Source organism: Chionomys nivalis, chromosome 1, assembly GCF_950005125.1.
Source record: "Chionomys nivalis chromosome 1, mChiNiv1.1, whole genome shotgun sequence".
NCBI lineage: Eukaryota > Metazoa > Chordata > Mammalia > Rodentia > Cricetidae > Chionomys > Chionomys nivalis.
This window is the reverse complement of record NC_080086.1, coordinates 30,324,005-30,340,013: the sequence shown is the minus strand read 5'-3', so window position 1 is coordinate 30,340,013 and position 16,009 is coordinate 30,324,005. Positions and strand designations below refer to the sequence as shown.

The following is a 16,009-nucleotide window of genomic DNA, read 5'->3' as shown; positions in this document are numbered from 1 at the left end:
ATACTTAGAAGCAATGTCAATTATATTATACAGTGCTCAACACCAGAAGTCTTCATTCTAGAAGATGGGAGGAGGGGATACCACACAGACCTTTCCCCAGATCAATGTTTTCCTTGAAGAATTTTTTTTTAAGCGAGGGCTTGGGAGATATCTTACTCAGTAGAGTGCTTGTGAAAGGTGAGAACCTGAGCCAAATCCCAAAATGCACCTGTAATGTCAACACTAAAGAACAGGAGATAAGAAGATCCCTAGGACTTGCAGGCCAGTCAGCGTAGCCTAACCAGCAAGCTCCAGGGCAGAAAAGGTAGCCAGCCCAAATAAACAAGGTAAATGGCACCTAAGGAACAATACCTCAAGTTGGCCTCTGGCCTCCACACAGCACATGAATGCAAGTTGCACGTACATATACAGAGGAATTTTAAAAACCTCCATTGTCCCTGCTCTTTTTCATATGTTTAATTCATTGGTTTCTACATGAGATCAAACAGCTGCAATAAAGAGGACAAAATCAATTAAGAGTAAAATATAACATGACAGTTTTCAAGGAACTGCTACAAACTGCCTTTATTGGGCTCCAACAAAACAAAGCTGATTGGGGAAAAAGTGTTGTCAAATGTCAAATAAAAAAATTATTTGAAAGCAAGTGACAATAAATAAATTCCCCCAAATTCATGAGGAAGCAAACTTTTATACCCTTAATGGTTAGGATGAGATGGCTGTATTGGAGTCCCTGAGGCTCAGCTACTCCTACCCTGGCTAGAGGCGATTATAAAATCATTCAGGAGTGATAATAAATACAGTATTTCCCAGCCACAGTAGATCCCGGAGGCTTAGCTACTCCTACCCTGGCTAGAGGCAAATACAAAATCATTCAGGAGTGATAATAAATACTGTATCTACCAGCCGCAGTAGAAGAGACCAATCACAAGCCAACAGGTGTTCAGACCTAGCTAAGAAGGTATTATTCAAGGTACAAAGGGAATAGTGGATTGCCAGAGGAGAAATGCTATTTATCAGACCATGACAAACTTCCACGTGTTTGCACTGAGATTAACTAACTGTTTGATGGTTGGTTTGCATCCCAAACTAACAGTAGCAAACTGGTAGTGAGGCAGACCTTCAAGACACTGGCAACGACTTCTGAATTTTTTGCAATGAATGTTCAAGTTACAAACCCTCTTTATAAATGAAGGTGATATTTTCCATAGTATTTCATATTTGAAATCCCTTAAATAAATCCAAGTTCAGCCCAAAAAAATTATGCCATCAGGCCTGGCAAGATGGCTCATAGGGAATAAGTGTTAGCATGAACATTTGATGACTTAGATTCTTAGATTCCACAAGGTGGCAGGAGAGAACCAACTCCCAAGAGTTGTCTTCTGACCTCTTCACTTGAATGCATGCACATGCACATACACGCACACAGACACACACAGAAAGTTGCTTGGGGAAACACATGCACACAAATAAACACACACATATGTAAATATGTATGTCACTTTACATGTAGTCCAAACTAACCAAGATCACCGCCATACATAATTTGCCATGGGTAAAATTGAATGCTTCTCTGGCCCTGTGCTTGTAGGTGTGGGAGAATGGCCCTGAGGACGTGAAGGCGGGAGAACTGGTCCTGTGAAATAGCCAGGGTAATGCAGGAGAGCTCACCCTGGTGGTGAGGATAAGGAGAGCTGGTGGACTGACCAACCCTGCAACTACCCAGGTCACTCCAACATCCACCCCATCTGTGAGCTACTGGAGCACATAAAGGGACCAGTCCTGCAGATCCTAAGCTGCAGGATCTCCACGACACTGGGCAACAACAGGACATCCAAGACAAGTTCCAGTGAGGGCCTAAGCCCGGGATCGGTAGTGTAGCAGAAACCAGAGACCTCGAACCAGACCAAAGACTCTTTGCAATGAACACTTTCAAGTAAAGATATATGGACAAAAGGTTTACTGAGTGACTCACTGGATCATACTGCAGCTTCCATGATGAAACTGGTTTTTCTTTTTTTCTTCTTTTTGTTCTCTTAAATTTCATTTTATTTGGGAGTAAGCGGGAAGGTTACAACAGTGGAGGGCAGATGTGAAGTGACAGAGAAATGAGTTGGGATGAAGATACATAATGTGAAAGACACAAACAATAAATAAAAAAGAAAGTTAAAAAAAAAAAAAGGACTCAGGCTGAGGAGCAACCCAGTAGGCAGAGCTCTTCCATGGCCTCTGAATCAGCTCCTGCCTTGAGCTCCTGCCCCACCTCCCTCAAAAATGGTCTGTGACCTGAGAGTTGTAAGATGAAATAAACCTCCTCCGACAAAAAGAATCAATGCTTTTCAATTTAAATGAATCAGATAGATATATTTTTATAACTATCATCTGAATAATTCAAAATGCAGTTTAAAGTACGGATATGGTATACATCCTAATAACAAAAATTTAAAGTAATAGTACCTGTTTTAATTAGATCTAACAACAGAAACAAAATGGTTATTTCAGCACAATAAATGATCACTTGACTCTAAACATAACAAATATATAACAAGATGAAACCAGGAATAGGCTGGATTCCACAAATCACAAAACCCTTTACCTCAGTCTGCAGGATGGCAGCCCTTTGTTCCTTAGCAGTGAGGGACTCCTTTAGCACCTCAATGTGTTGCTTACTATCTGAGAACTGGTTCGTGAGAGTTTCCAGCTTGGTTTGTAAGGCTAGCAGTTCAGTGTCCTTTCTGGACAACTCTTGTTTCACCTGGCCAATCTGGAAAAGAAAACACAACACTGTAAGGAAGAAAGAAATCTCACAGCTACCGCACAACTGGACCTCTGGCAGATTTACGACACAAGATAGGAAAGTAAATGCAACACTGACTTGATGATAGGTGTGGGGGTGTGCTTTAGTGGTAAAGCACTTGTCTAGCAACCCCGAGTTCTAGGCTCATCAAATAGTAAATAAATAAGACAGGACATACTAATCTTTTACACCATCTAATACCAGATGCTCCTTACCAAAAACTAAGCTTATTCAAACACAGAAATTTCTAATCTTCATTTATTGTCTTTAAATAGTTTCTGAAATACCTTAGGCCAGTTGTTCTCAACCTTCCTAATACTGAGACCCTTTAATACAGTTCCTCATGTTGTGGTGACCCCAAACATAAAGTTATTTTCATTGCTAATTCACAACTGTAATTTTGTTACTGAGCAGTGTTGCAGCTTCCGATGGTCGTGACCCTCAGGTTGAGAACCACTGCCTTTGGGGAAAGATGTAGGAAGAAATTGCAGTTCAACCCAACCAGACAGCGCTCATCACCTAAATGCCACTACATTTGGTCAGAAAACAATGAGTCACAGGCAGGACTAGTGTGAACGTAAAACATGAGGGGAAAGTAATTTCCTATTCCTACTGAAAGTAAATTCAAGTCCTAGTGGTTGCTTCTTTAGTTTTCTTTCTCAAGCAAAAGTTTTATAAACGCTTTATCTTAAAAAGCTAGGCTAGATGAGGTGGTGTAAACCTTTATCCCACGCAGAACAGGCAGAAGCTGTTGGATCTCTGTGACTTCTAAGCATGCCAACAGTACAGTGAGACCCTGTATCATGAAAACAGGCTGGTTTCAGTGTTTGGGCATCAGAGAGATGTTTTCTTAAAAAAAAAAAAAAAAAAAAGTCAACTGTTTATGAACTACATCCACATCATAGACATAAACAGACACATGGACTTAAATGAAGAATGTATAAGCTCTCCCTGAGAGAATCTACATGTGGCATCTAAACAGGCCAGTCATAAACAGTACAATGCACTCTTCACAAAGCTTTTCTTTTTTGGGTTTTCAAGATAGGGTTTCTCTGTGTAGCCCTGGCTGTTCTAGAACTCGTTCTATAGACCTGGCAGGCCTAAACTCACAGAGATCTGCCTGCCTGTGCCTCATGAGTGCTGGGATAAAAGGTGTGCACCACCACAATCTGGCTCCACAAAACTCTCTCTTAACACCAACAAATATTTCCTTTTAAACAACTTCCTTATATCTCTATTGTTCCTAAGCATTTGTGTGGTGTGTGTGTGTGTGTGTGTGTGTGTGTGAGAGAGAGAGAGAGAGAGAGAGAGAGAGAGAGAGAGAGAGAGAGAGAGAGAGAGTGTGTGTGTGTCTTGTGTGCCCCAGACCAGCCCAAACTGACTATGCAGCCAAGGCTGGTCTTGAACTCCTGTTCTTACTGCTTCTATCTCCTAAATGTTAGGATTACAGGTCAACAGCCAATGAGGACAGTAAATGTGTACAGTGTTATATTTATACAGAATCCAATGCTGGATATCCATCTATCCACTTCTGCCTTGCTCCCTTGAGACTGGTTCTCTCACTGAAGCTGAAGCTAACCAACCCTAGAAACCCTCCTGTGTTCATGTCCCTGTAGCATTAGGATACAGACATGACTTCTGGAGACTGAAACACTCATACTGACACAGCAAGTGTCCTTATTCACTCAGTCTTCTTAGCCAGCCTTGTTCCTAAGACAGGGTTTCTCTGTGTAGCCCTGGTTGTCTAAAACTCACTATACAGACCAGGCTGGCCTCAAACTCAGAGATCCATCTGCTTCTGCCTCCCAAGTGCTGAGATTAAAGATGTGCACTACTATGCCCAGCCACCTTCTTTCCTATTTTGAAACTTTAAATAAAGATTAAAAAAGAAAGCTGTCTTATGACATTTTCTGAGTTTATATTATTAGGTCTACCGTCCAGAAAATAAGTACATGACAGATTAGCTACTGGCAGACATACAGTACGTCAGAAATTTTCATGGCAGATGAAGCTAAGTTCTGGAGTTTTAGAAAACTGAGCATCTCTAAAGTATTTTACTACACCAATCTTAGGTAACAAGAGAAAGCTTTTTAAGAAATTTCACAGGAAGAACTAGAGTTTACCTTAAAATCAGACTTTTAATTTGGGAACATACCACAACAGAAGAGTTGTTTCCTAGCATGTACAAGACCCTGCATTTGATCTCCCCAGGAAAACAACAACAAGATAGGAGAAGAGAGGGAGGGAAGAAGGGAGAGAGGGAAGGAGGGAAGTGGGGAAGGAGGGAAAGAGGGAGGGAGGGAAAAAACAATTATACTTTTAAGAAGCACTAAAAATAATTTAGTCTTCTCTTTCAATAAGGCAAGCATTTTTCTATACACATGAAAACTATAAATATGTAAGGATACTCATGCTATCTTTTTTTTTTTTTTTTTGGTTTTTCGAGACTGGGTTTCTCTGTGGTTTTGGAGCCTGTCCTGGAACTAGCTCTTGTAGACCAGGCTGGTCTCGAACTCACAGAGATCCACCTGCCTCTGCCTCCCGATCATGCTATCCTTTTACCAACAACAAAAATACATATTAGCATTATTCCATCTGTAATATATAGATTGAACTAAAAATGTATTTATTCTATAAATAAATGCCCAGAATATTCAAAGTGTTACTACTTTCTCAGGAAAGAACTACAGTTCAAAGGTATCCAAATCTCTGGATATTTCTAAACATGAGTTAAAAATAAACAGAAGCCAGGCATGGAGGTACACACCCAAAAACCTCAATGCTAAGGAGGCTGAGGCAGAATCAGAGGTTTGATGACTAACCTACATAATAAGGTCTTTCTCAAAATTCTAAAATGCACACATACATACGGAGAGAGATTTCAGTTCTGCACAGGACTGCTGTTTCCTTACTGTGTGCACTACTTAACGAGCTTTACATGCTGCTATACAGACCCTTAGAGACTGAGAAAAAGAAGAAAACATTTTAAACAAAAGAAAAATTTAGAAGTACAAATCTTCTATCTGGAACACCCAGGAGAGAAAACTAGGTGAGGAGCACATGGTAGCAGTTAGTTGCTAAAGAGATCAGTAATGTTATTCTTCTCTACATCGTGGCTTTCTAACTGGCAATGGAGAAATTATACCAAAGCCTCATACTGCTTAGGAATTCAATAAAATAATGTACTTGGCCTGCTGTCTGATACACATAAATGAAAAATAGTCGCTAAGAAAAAAAGGAAGTTATATACCAATTCCTCCTCCAGATAACATATAGTTAATACCATAATCCAAATTAGATCTTTTCCAAACATAGTATTTTACTTTTTAACCTACAATACAAAGTAGCTATAAATAGGAAGCAGCATAACAAATTATCAAAATTTATTTTTAATACTGCATTCAAATTTTAGTCCACAATTCTTCCCAAGGGTAGTTTTTTCACTCATCTTTGACATTTTGAAAAAGATGTGTATGGACAATACAAACAAAATAGTGAAGAAATTACAAGTAAACTCTAAAACAGGATAGCTGGTGTCAATCAAACCCTACCCCTTATGAGCTGTGGTTCACTGGGCATTGTCTGTTACCTGAGCTTTCTCCTCTGTAAATTGGTGCTGATCACCATAGATGCTTCTAGTAAGTATACAGGTCATGGTTATTTTATTATTATCTATTAGAATGGTTTGAAATGCAGTTTTAGTAATTTAAAAAACATCACACTAATTCTAAACTCCCAGGTAAATTTAAATAGCTATTTACTCTCTATACATCTGTCCTAAAGAAAATAACATTTGCTGCAAAATCTCCTAATGAGAACTTAATGTCTCCATGTAGTTAAAGTACTTTTCTCAAGAATTTCAAATGGAGGTAAGTTGTAGGCGATAGGCCTAGAGATGTCTGCATATTCCTGTACCTAAAAGAATGGAGGGAAAGGCCATTCATATAAATCAGTGTACATCTACTCAACAAGGGAATGAGGAATGGGAGTTTTGAGATACCATCCACAGAACAGCAAAACAATAAAGAACCAGGTGTAGGGCTCCCAGAATCCATGTGGACTCAGTGTGCACAAGTGACATATGGGTCAAACTGTGAACAAAGGTCAGTCAAAAGAGCAGAGCAGGCTGGTTAGTGCTAAGAATGGGCAGAGCTGCCATCCATAGAGAGAACGAAAGTGTAAGCCACCCAGAAGCCAGAGCCAGCAGGGTCCCACTGTGGGATCACTGCACACAGAGAGGTAAATCTTACTGCAAAGACCTCAGACTGAAGACCAGCCGCTCTCTTTTTCAGCTCCTCCCCTTGAGCCTCTTTCGAACTTAGTTCCTCCTTCAGTTGTTCTACCTGTCACGACATTGTTATTGTTTTTCACTCATGTGCCAACTTAGGACTTCAAATTATCTGATTTTGAGCCACAGTGACCTCTGAAATAACAATAACTTACATAAAATAATTGAATCTGTTTCTATTTCAAACTTTTTTTAAATGAACTAGAATGTGCTGGTCAGCAAAAAGGAAGTATAATATAGATTTTAATATGGTATATTTTGTCCTTAAAATCATGGAGAAAATCCAAGCTAACAAATAGTTGAGCACATCAATTTTTTAGCATTAAAATTAGCACATAATTGGCATAAATAATCAATAACAGACTCTTTAGCAATAGATGAAAATTCTACAGATATATGCCAGATATACAACAAAAAGCCTAAACAGGGTAGAGAGTCACACCTGTATTCCTTGACAGTCAAATACGGAGAATGTTTCAGTTTTCAATTGTGAGAAACTGAAGAATACAGTCGCTCTATACATTTGGGAAATGCAGTGAGTTAAGATTTTTCTAGCTAAATTTTCATTGTTAAAATTATTTATTTGCACATTTGTTTGTTTTGAGACAGGGCCTCACTGTGTAGCCCTGGCTAGCCTGGAACTCACTATGTAGACCAGTCCAGCTGTCTCTGTCTACCAAGTGCTGGGACTGCAGGCATGTGCCACTATGTCCAAACTTTGACAATAAATCATTTTTAATTGAACCACAATAAAATTGATATCCCAATAAATTAAATTCTTCAATTTTATTTAAATAGTTTATAGAATCAAAATAAATGACTTTTGGATCTGATTTTAAACCACACTGATAGGCCTCAGTACTGACCGCCCTACTGCACACATGCCTGAGAGCACACAGGAAGCAGCAAACCCGGGAGCAAATGAACTCCCCTAACTGAGAAAGCAAAGGCCTTTCCATCTTGGAACTTGTTTAAAGGGGAAACATTTAACTTGTTTTGGAAAAAAAAACAAAAAAAAAACAACTTTCAGGGATTTGATTTAAACTATCTCCCAAGAAGGGGTAGAGAATGAACTCTCACACTCCAAGAACAATTGGGTTGAACAAAGTTCCATCAAATCATTTCAGAAGGACTTACAGAACAAAAAGGTAAACAATAACATGTCCTTAGTCACATCAAACAATTCTTATTTAAATAAAAGCCTACAATAACTAAATGATACCAGTCATTCTGACCTTAACTCTGGGAAGTTTCTAAGTGGGGGTGGGGGGAACACTCCTCTAAAATCTAATAAAGCATAAAGTAGATCTTTGCAATCACTAACATGGAAAAGTATGCATAAATTTAAAGCGTCTAGGAACTGAAGTATCCATTCCGTACCTTATTCTTCATGAATTTGGAGTGGCTCCTATACACCTCCATCTGTTTCATCTCTTCCTCTCGCTCTTCAGTGCTCAAAGCCCCATTTGATTTCAGCATCTGAATTTCCTCTTCCAGGTCTCGGAGTCCACGCTCCATGGAAGAAATTTTTGAATCCTAGGAACATGGAAGAGTTAAGTGTTGGGGAATATTATTTTCAGGTGTCACTTTTGTTTACACTGCATTTGTTTAACTCTGTGAAGCTGTGTTACTGTGTCTGTCTAAAACACATGACGGTTCTAACAAAGAAATGAACGGCCAATAGCAAGTCGGGAGCAAGGATAGGTAGGTCTAACAAGCAGAGATCATAAATACAAGGAGAAATCTGGGAGGAGAGAGAACAGGCGAGGAGGACATCAGGGGCCAGTCACACAGCTACAAAGCAAGCCACTGAGAAAGAAGAAAAGAAAGGTATACAAAAATACAGAAAGATAAAAGCCCTCTCAAAGGCAAAAGGTAATCGGGATAATTTAAGATAAGAAAAGCTGGCAAGAAACAAGCCAAGTTAAGGCCAGGCACTAACATCTGTGTGTGATTTATTTGGGAGCTGGTGGTGGGCCCCTCAAAAAAACAAAAGTAAAATATCCTACAACAGTTAGGTGTTAAACTGTTTACAAAGATTAAAAGTAGTTGAGTGACTGGGTCTCTGAAAACCTGCTGCAGCATGTGGAAGGAGGAGGACACATCCCCACAGCATGGCTGTTCCTCTTCCTCCCTCCAGTTACAGACACTTTCAACTCAAGCAGACAGAATTGACCAAACAGGCAGAAACAACAGAAAATGGTTAAAGGTTCTCTGCACTTTTATGATCAACAAATTTCTAGTGGTGGAAAAACTGTAAAACTGACCATAAAACCTTTTCTATTGTAATATTTCACTACTTTATTTAGTGACCTCTGGGTGGGGAACGTGTTTCTGCCACTAAAAGAAAAGAATAAAGCTTGAAGCCGGGCGATGGTGGCACACGCCTTTAATTCCAGCACTCGGGAGGCAGAGGCAGGCGGATCTCTGTGAGTTCGAGACCAGCCTGGTCTACAGAGCTAGTTCCAGAACAGGCTCCAAAGCCAAAGAGAAACCCTGTCTCGAAAAACCAAAAAAAAAAAAAAAAAAAAAGATGGGAGAGTGGCACCATCACATGAGCAAGAGTCCAGAGCTAAATGAAAAGGAGAAAGCCCCTCTGCTCATATTATCACTCTTCCCTCTCTTGGACTGGTCTCCAGAAGCTCGGTCCAGGGCTTCGCTGTGGATCTGCTTCCATCAGTCGCTGGATGAAGGTTCTATGATGACAATTAAGGTGGTCATCAGTCTGACCACAGGGCAAGGCCAGTTCAGGCATCCTCTCCACTGTTGCTTAGGGTCTTAGCTGGGGTCATCCTTGTGGATTCCTGGGAATTCCTCTAGTGCCATGTTTCTCACTAGACCCTTAATGGTTCCCTCAATCAAGACATCTCTTTCATTTCTCTCCCTCTCTGTCCTTACCCTTTCTTGAGTATCCTGTACCCTCATGTTCTCTTCCTCCCTCCCCTCTTCTCCCCTTCCCCCCTCCCTTCTCTACCCACACACTTCCAATTTTCTCAGGAGATCTTGTCTGTTTCCCCTCCCAGGGGATCCCCATATGTCTCTCTTAGGGTTCTCCTTGTTACCTAGCTTCTCTGGAATCATGGACTATATATAAGCTGGTTATTCTTTGCTTTAGGTCTAATATCCACTTATGAGTGAGTACATACCATGTTAGTCTATCTGGGTCTGAGTTGTGATACCCACAGAAAAAGCTGACCTGAGTTAATGAGAGCCCACTGACTCTGAACAAATAGCGGGAGGGAGGGGAGACCTGTATAGGACCAAAAGCCCCACTAAATGTGGGAGAGAGTTGTGAGGCTTGGGCAGTCTGTGTGGCCATTGGCAGTGGGACCAGGATTTATCCCTAGTGCTTGAACTGGCGTCTTGGAGCATGTTCTCTCTGGAGGGATACCTTGCTCAGACTAGATATAGGGGGAGGGCCTTGGTCTGCCTTGAAATGACATGTCTGACTTTGTGACTCCCCATGGAAAGCCTTACCCTTTATGAGGTGTAGATGGGGGGTGGGATGGGGGAAAGGGTAAAACAGGAGAAGGGGAGGGAGTGGGAACAGGAATAGCTATGTAAAAAGAGAAAAGGCTGTATTTAAAAAAAAATTTAAAAACCACTATTCTCAGGACCATAGAGGAAACAAAAATAAAAATAAAAATAAAAAAGGAAAAAGCCAGTGGGGCAGCAACACTCATATCTCTCTGCATCCTAACTGTGAACACAAGTTGATCAGATGCCTCACACTCCTATTGCCTCATCTCACCCCATGGACTCTACCCTCAAGCCACATCCAAAATAAACCCATCCTTTTTTAAGTTACTTTTGCCAGGTGTGCTGTTCTAGCAATGAGAAAAATAACCAACATAGCATCTACCTGACCCTTCTTGTTGACAAAATCTCATTTTACAATACAAGCTTGGCAAAACTTAAAATATGCCCACCACTGCCAATTAACAAAATTACATATCCCTGATCTGTGAGCTGGAGAGTTTAAAACAAACAAACAAACAAACACAAAACCATGTGTAAACATGTGTTTTATCCTTAGACACCAAAAAGGAATCAGGAAATAACATGCACAAATAAACTATGTTGTGTGACTAAGGGAAAGCCACAAAATTAAACCATTCCAAAGGCCTCATAAGATTATAGTCAAGTTTGGTTTGTTTTTTTTTTTGTTTGTTTTTTTTTTTTTTTTTTTTTGGTTTTTCGAGACAGGGTTTCTCTGTAGCTTTGGTGCCTGTCCTGGAACTAGCTCTTGTAGACCAGGCTGGTCTCGAACTCCCAGAGATCCACCTGCCTCTGCCTCCCGAGTGCTGGGATTAAAGGCGTGCGCCACCACCGCCCAGCTATAGTCAAGTTTGTTAAAGAGCCCAAAAACTAGTAATTTAAATTTCGTTTGGTAACTCCTTACCCTACTGAAAAAGAAAATACACATACTATGAGCAAAGTTTTATCATTGTCAGTCAAATTGTATCGTTGCCAGCCAAGGCTAAACTGAGACCTTAGCTCAAAAACAGATGAACACACACACACACACACACACACACACAAGTGTATTATAATACAAACCAAGCCTCTTATGTAGTATAAAGAAGTTAAAGAAAGCAGGTAGAACTAAATGAGCTTTTCTAAGAAAGAACATAAAGCAGAGATATGGTAGCACATGCCTATAATAAAGCAAAGTTCAAAACCAGCCTAGGACACAAGAAAAGGAAAGGAGGACCATATGTGATGGTTAATTTTAAATAGCAACAGGCTACAACCAAGAATCACCTGGAAAGAGTCTTAATGAGGAATTATCTAGATCAGATCAGCCTGTGCAGAGACTGTATGGATTGCATTGAGGTGGGATGGGAGACTCACCCTGAACCTGGGTGGCACCAATTCAGGCATTGAGCCCTAAACTGTACAACATAGAAGAAAGCTGGAGACAACAAGCCAGCAGACTGCAATAGTGTCATTTACTTCTCTCTGCTCTTGGCTACAGATACAATGTGACCAGTTGTCTCAAGTTTCTGCCTCTGACTTTTCTGCAACTGTGAACTATACTAAGCCAGCTTGTCACAACAAAGAAATCAGAAGACCATGTGTCTAGTAAAAATACTAGCAACACCACCTAACATCAGTTGTTAGCTATGTGCAAGGCCCTGTCCAAAGCATTTTACATGTTTTAACCAATAAACATCAAATTAACCACTGAATTAACAGACTTTTTTTTAATAAATCTGAGAAAGCCATAGAGAGGTTAGGAACTTTCTTTTTGTCACATATCTGATAAGATGTAGCTAGATTTTTAAATCAAAGAAGTTTAACTCAGAAAGCAAACTCTTAAAACTCCTAGACATTTCTAATGGCTAGTCTAAAGCAGTTTTTCAAAATACTATCTTTTCAATTCGGGGGTCCTCTAGACAGAGAGTCTACAGGGCTAAAGCTATTTTTGCAATAATCTTACAGTTATCATTGGATCTGTCCAATGTGTTGACAACTGCACTGAGAAGAAACAATGGACAAAGGTGCCAGTGCCTGAGCACAAGTCAGGACAGTGGCAGTAACAGTAGTAGTCACGACATTCTTTAGGGGATAAACTGGCAATGAAGAAAAAGATAAGTAACTAAAATCTTAAAGAATGTCCTTAAGCAGTTAAAATGCATCACTTTTAATAATATCCAGCATCAAATATATATGAAAAGTGGAATTAGGCATGGAGCACTTATACTGCATACTGAACAATGGCTATCCCTAGCAATGGCACCTGCAGGGTGCTCTAAGGTACAAGGTGAGCTATAAACTTCCTTCTTACAGCACAGCTCTTACTAAAGACACAACTGGAAAATGGTGATTACTGAGACTTAGGTTTTGGCAAATTTTGTTCCTAAAAATAAAGGAAGTATACCAGATAGTGGTGGCTATAATCCCAGCACTTGGGAGGCAGAGGCAGGCGGATCTCTGTGAATTCAAGGCCAGCCTGGTCTACAAAGGGAGTTAGTTTCAGGACAGCCAAGGCTACACAGAGAAACCCTGTCTCCAAAAGAAAACAACACAACAACAACAAAAATGTTGGCTTATCAACTTTAAGAGAATTATGGGATCCTAACATTAAGTTTTCTCTCTCTCTCTCTCTCTCTCTCTCTCTCTCCCTCCCTCCCTCCCTCCCTCCCTCTCTCTCTCTCTCCCTCTCTCTCCCTCTCTCTCTCTGTGCGTGCATGCATTGGGCAAGCATGTTCATGTGGGTGACATACCTATGTATGCCTGTAAAGACCAAAAGACAAGCTCCAATGTTGCTCCTTAGGCACTATCCACCCTGTTTTATGAGACAAAGTGCCTCACTTGCCTGGAGCCTACCAAGTAGGCGAGGCTGGTCAGCCAGCAAGTCCCAGGGAGCTCCCTCCCTGCTGCTATCTCCCCAGTACTGAAGTCATAAGCGTGTGCCTACAAGCTCAGCTTTTCTACATAGATTCTAGGGATCCAGCTCAAGTACCCAGCAAACATTTTACTGATAGTTATCTCTGCAGACCAAGAAGTTTGCTCTCCATAATTCCTCTTTTCATTGGCATATGTTAATTACATAAAATAACCAGCCTTATTGTGCCATTTTGTACATGTATGAACATAATTTGATCCTGTTTACCCCCATTACTTTTCTTATCACCCTCCCTCCTGACAAGGTTTCCTTCTTCTTGCCTAATAATCTCCTCTCTTCTCTAAGAAATCTGACATTTGATTTAAAGAAATGCTAGACAACTCTTTTCATTTGAATTATGTCCAACAACTGAAAAGAAACTGAAAATCCTGTTAAGGTGCTCTTTCATTAGACTTACAGTTTCCTCTCGATCTTCCAATTGAGCAAAGTATAATACCGTAACTCCCTACCCGTGCAAGGAGGCTACCCATTTAAGAATGAAAGGTGACCCCAAGATTCTTCATGAGATTCTCACTTACCTTCATCTCAATGACGGTTTGCAAGGCTTTTGTTTTGGCAGAATCAGGGGCATTCTCAAATCTCCGGTGCATCTCCTAAACAGAAGCAGAAGGGAGTCAGTGGCTGCCTTCCTATGTTCATGCCATATTTTGGTCTCACTTTGTAGCTCTGGCTGGCCTGGAGCTCACGATGTATACCTGACTGGCCTTGAACTCAAAGATCCACCAGATCCTCAGCCTTTGCCTCCCAAGTTCTGGTATTCTTGGGAGATGTTAAAAATAACTAAGCTAACAATTGTGGTAAGTGGACCCTTTCTTTGTCACAGACCTTGACCTGTGGATCAGGGAATCCAGAGTGCATTCCAACTGATTCAACATACACTCTGAAGGATTCCTGGTTCTGAACAACTAGTTGTTTAAAATTAGTCATAATAATACCAACAGCTACAATACAAGAAACTACCACACATCACTAGGTTGACACATCGGTAAGACATGAAACTAAAATTACAAATGATCTAAAGGGGGATTAGGAAAGACCCCCCTTTTTGTTTGTTTAGTTTTTTAAGACAGGGTGTCTCTATATGGCTCTGGTTGCCCTGGAATTCACTCTGGAAACTAAGCTAGCCTCAAACTCACAGAGTTTCACCTGCCTCTGTGTCCAAGTGCTGGGATTAAATGTGTGTGCTGAAAAGGACCCTTTTTAAAAAGAAGAAATAAAGGCCATCACCACCAGCCTGCTATGCACAGAGCTATGACGTTATCTGTTAACTGCAGCATCCACCTCTAGAGCACCAAGTGCCTCACTTCCTATGATGAACGCCTCCAGTGCGACTCCAGGGACAAAGAAAAGGTCTCTTAGACAAGTTTCCAAGTAGCTCAAAATCAGAAAATGTCATGACAGCTTTCTTTTTTAATCCAATGTTTAATGAGTTTAAGATAGGAAGGAATGAGGCCAGACATGGTGGCACATGACTTTAGTTCCGGCACTCGTTTTTAAAAGAGACTGGATACAATGAAAAGACTGAACTTTTAAAGTATTTGAATTTTTATAGCTGGAGAACCTAAGTTTGTAAAATGATGTACATTGTGCTATCTCTATTAATGTGTGCTCTTGGGGGTGAACAGTGATGTGTGTGTCTGGATGCCAAGCTAACAAGGGGTCAGTTGTGCTGGCTAGTTTTATGCCTACTTGACATAAGCTAAGGTCAGTGCAGATAAGAGAACCTCAATTGAGAAAATACCTCCATTAGATCAGGCTGTAGGGAAGCCTAAAGGGCAATGGTTTTCAATCTTCCTAACACTGAAACCATTTAGCACAGTTCCTCATGTTGTGATGACCCCAACCATAAAATTATTTCGTTGCTATTTCATAACTGTAATTTTGCTACTGTTATGAATCATAATATAAATATCTGATATGCAACCCCTATGAAAGGGTCATGAACCTCCAAAAAGGGGTTGGTACCTGCAGGTTGAGAACCACTGGTATAGGGCATTTTCTTAAGTGATTGATGTAGAAGGGCCCAGCCCATTTGGATGGGGCCACACCAGGCTGGTGTTCCTGGGTTCTATAAGAAAGCAGGCTAAACAAGTCATGAAGGGAAATAGAGGCAGGCAGATCTCTGTAAGTTTGATACCAGCCTGGTTTAAAATAAATAAACAAGTTGGTAGTGATGGAGAATATTAACAGTCTTCAAGGATCACTCAGAAGTTCTAGACAACCTCAGACAATAATTACTAATAAACCTGAGACAACCCTAGATAGGAGGACAGAGTGCAATACTCCATACGAACAACGTTAAAAATAATGAAAATGACCATGATTTTGGTTATGTCTTTTCACCTAACTTACTCACTGTTGCCTGATGAGGAAGCTCATAGACTAACTTCTCTTAAAATTCTTACAGAATGGGCTGGAGAGATGGCTCAGAGGTTAAGAGCACTGAGTACAATTCCCAGCAACCACATGGTGGCTCACAACCATCTGTAATGAGATCTGGTGCCCTCTTCTGGTC

General features: G+C 40.5%; 1 protein-coding gene across 9 annotated transcripts in view; it reads right to left on the bottom strand.

Moving 5' to 3' along the window:
* Positions 1-16,009, bottom strand: part of Erc1 (ELKS/RAB6-interacting/CAST family member 1) — a 365,559-nt gene that overhangs the window by 270,285 nt on the left and 79,265 nt on the right. For 5 of the 9 annotated variants that reach the window (XM_057764045.1, XM_057764072.1, XM_057764088.1 and 2 more), the window contains exons 4-7: positions 14,013-14,087; positions 8,463-8,618; positions 7,054-7,137; positions 2,594-2,761 (exon numbers count right to left, since the gene is read on the bottom strand). In XM_057764045.1, coding sequence (XP_057620028.1) covers positions 2,594-2,761; positions 7,054-7,137; positions 8,463-8,618; positions 14,013-14,087 — 483 coding nt within the window. The remainder of the gene's footprint in view (positions 1-2,593; positions 2,762-7,053; positions 7,138-8,462; positions 8,619-14,012; positions 14,088-16,009) is intronic. The other 4 variants (XM_057764063.1, XM_057764081.1, XM_057764105.1 and 1 more) reach the window with 1 other exon arrangement.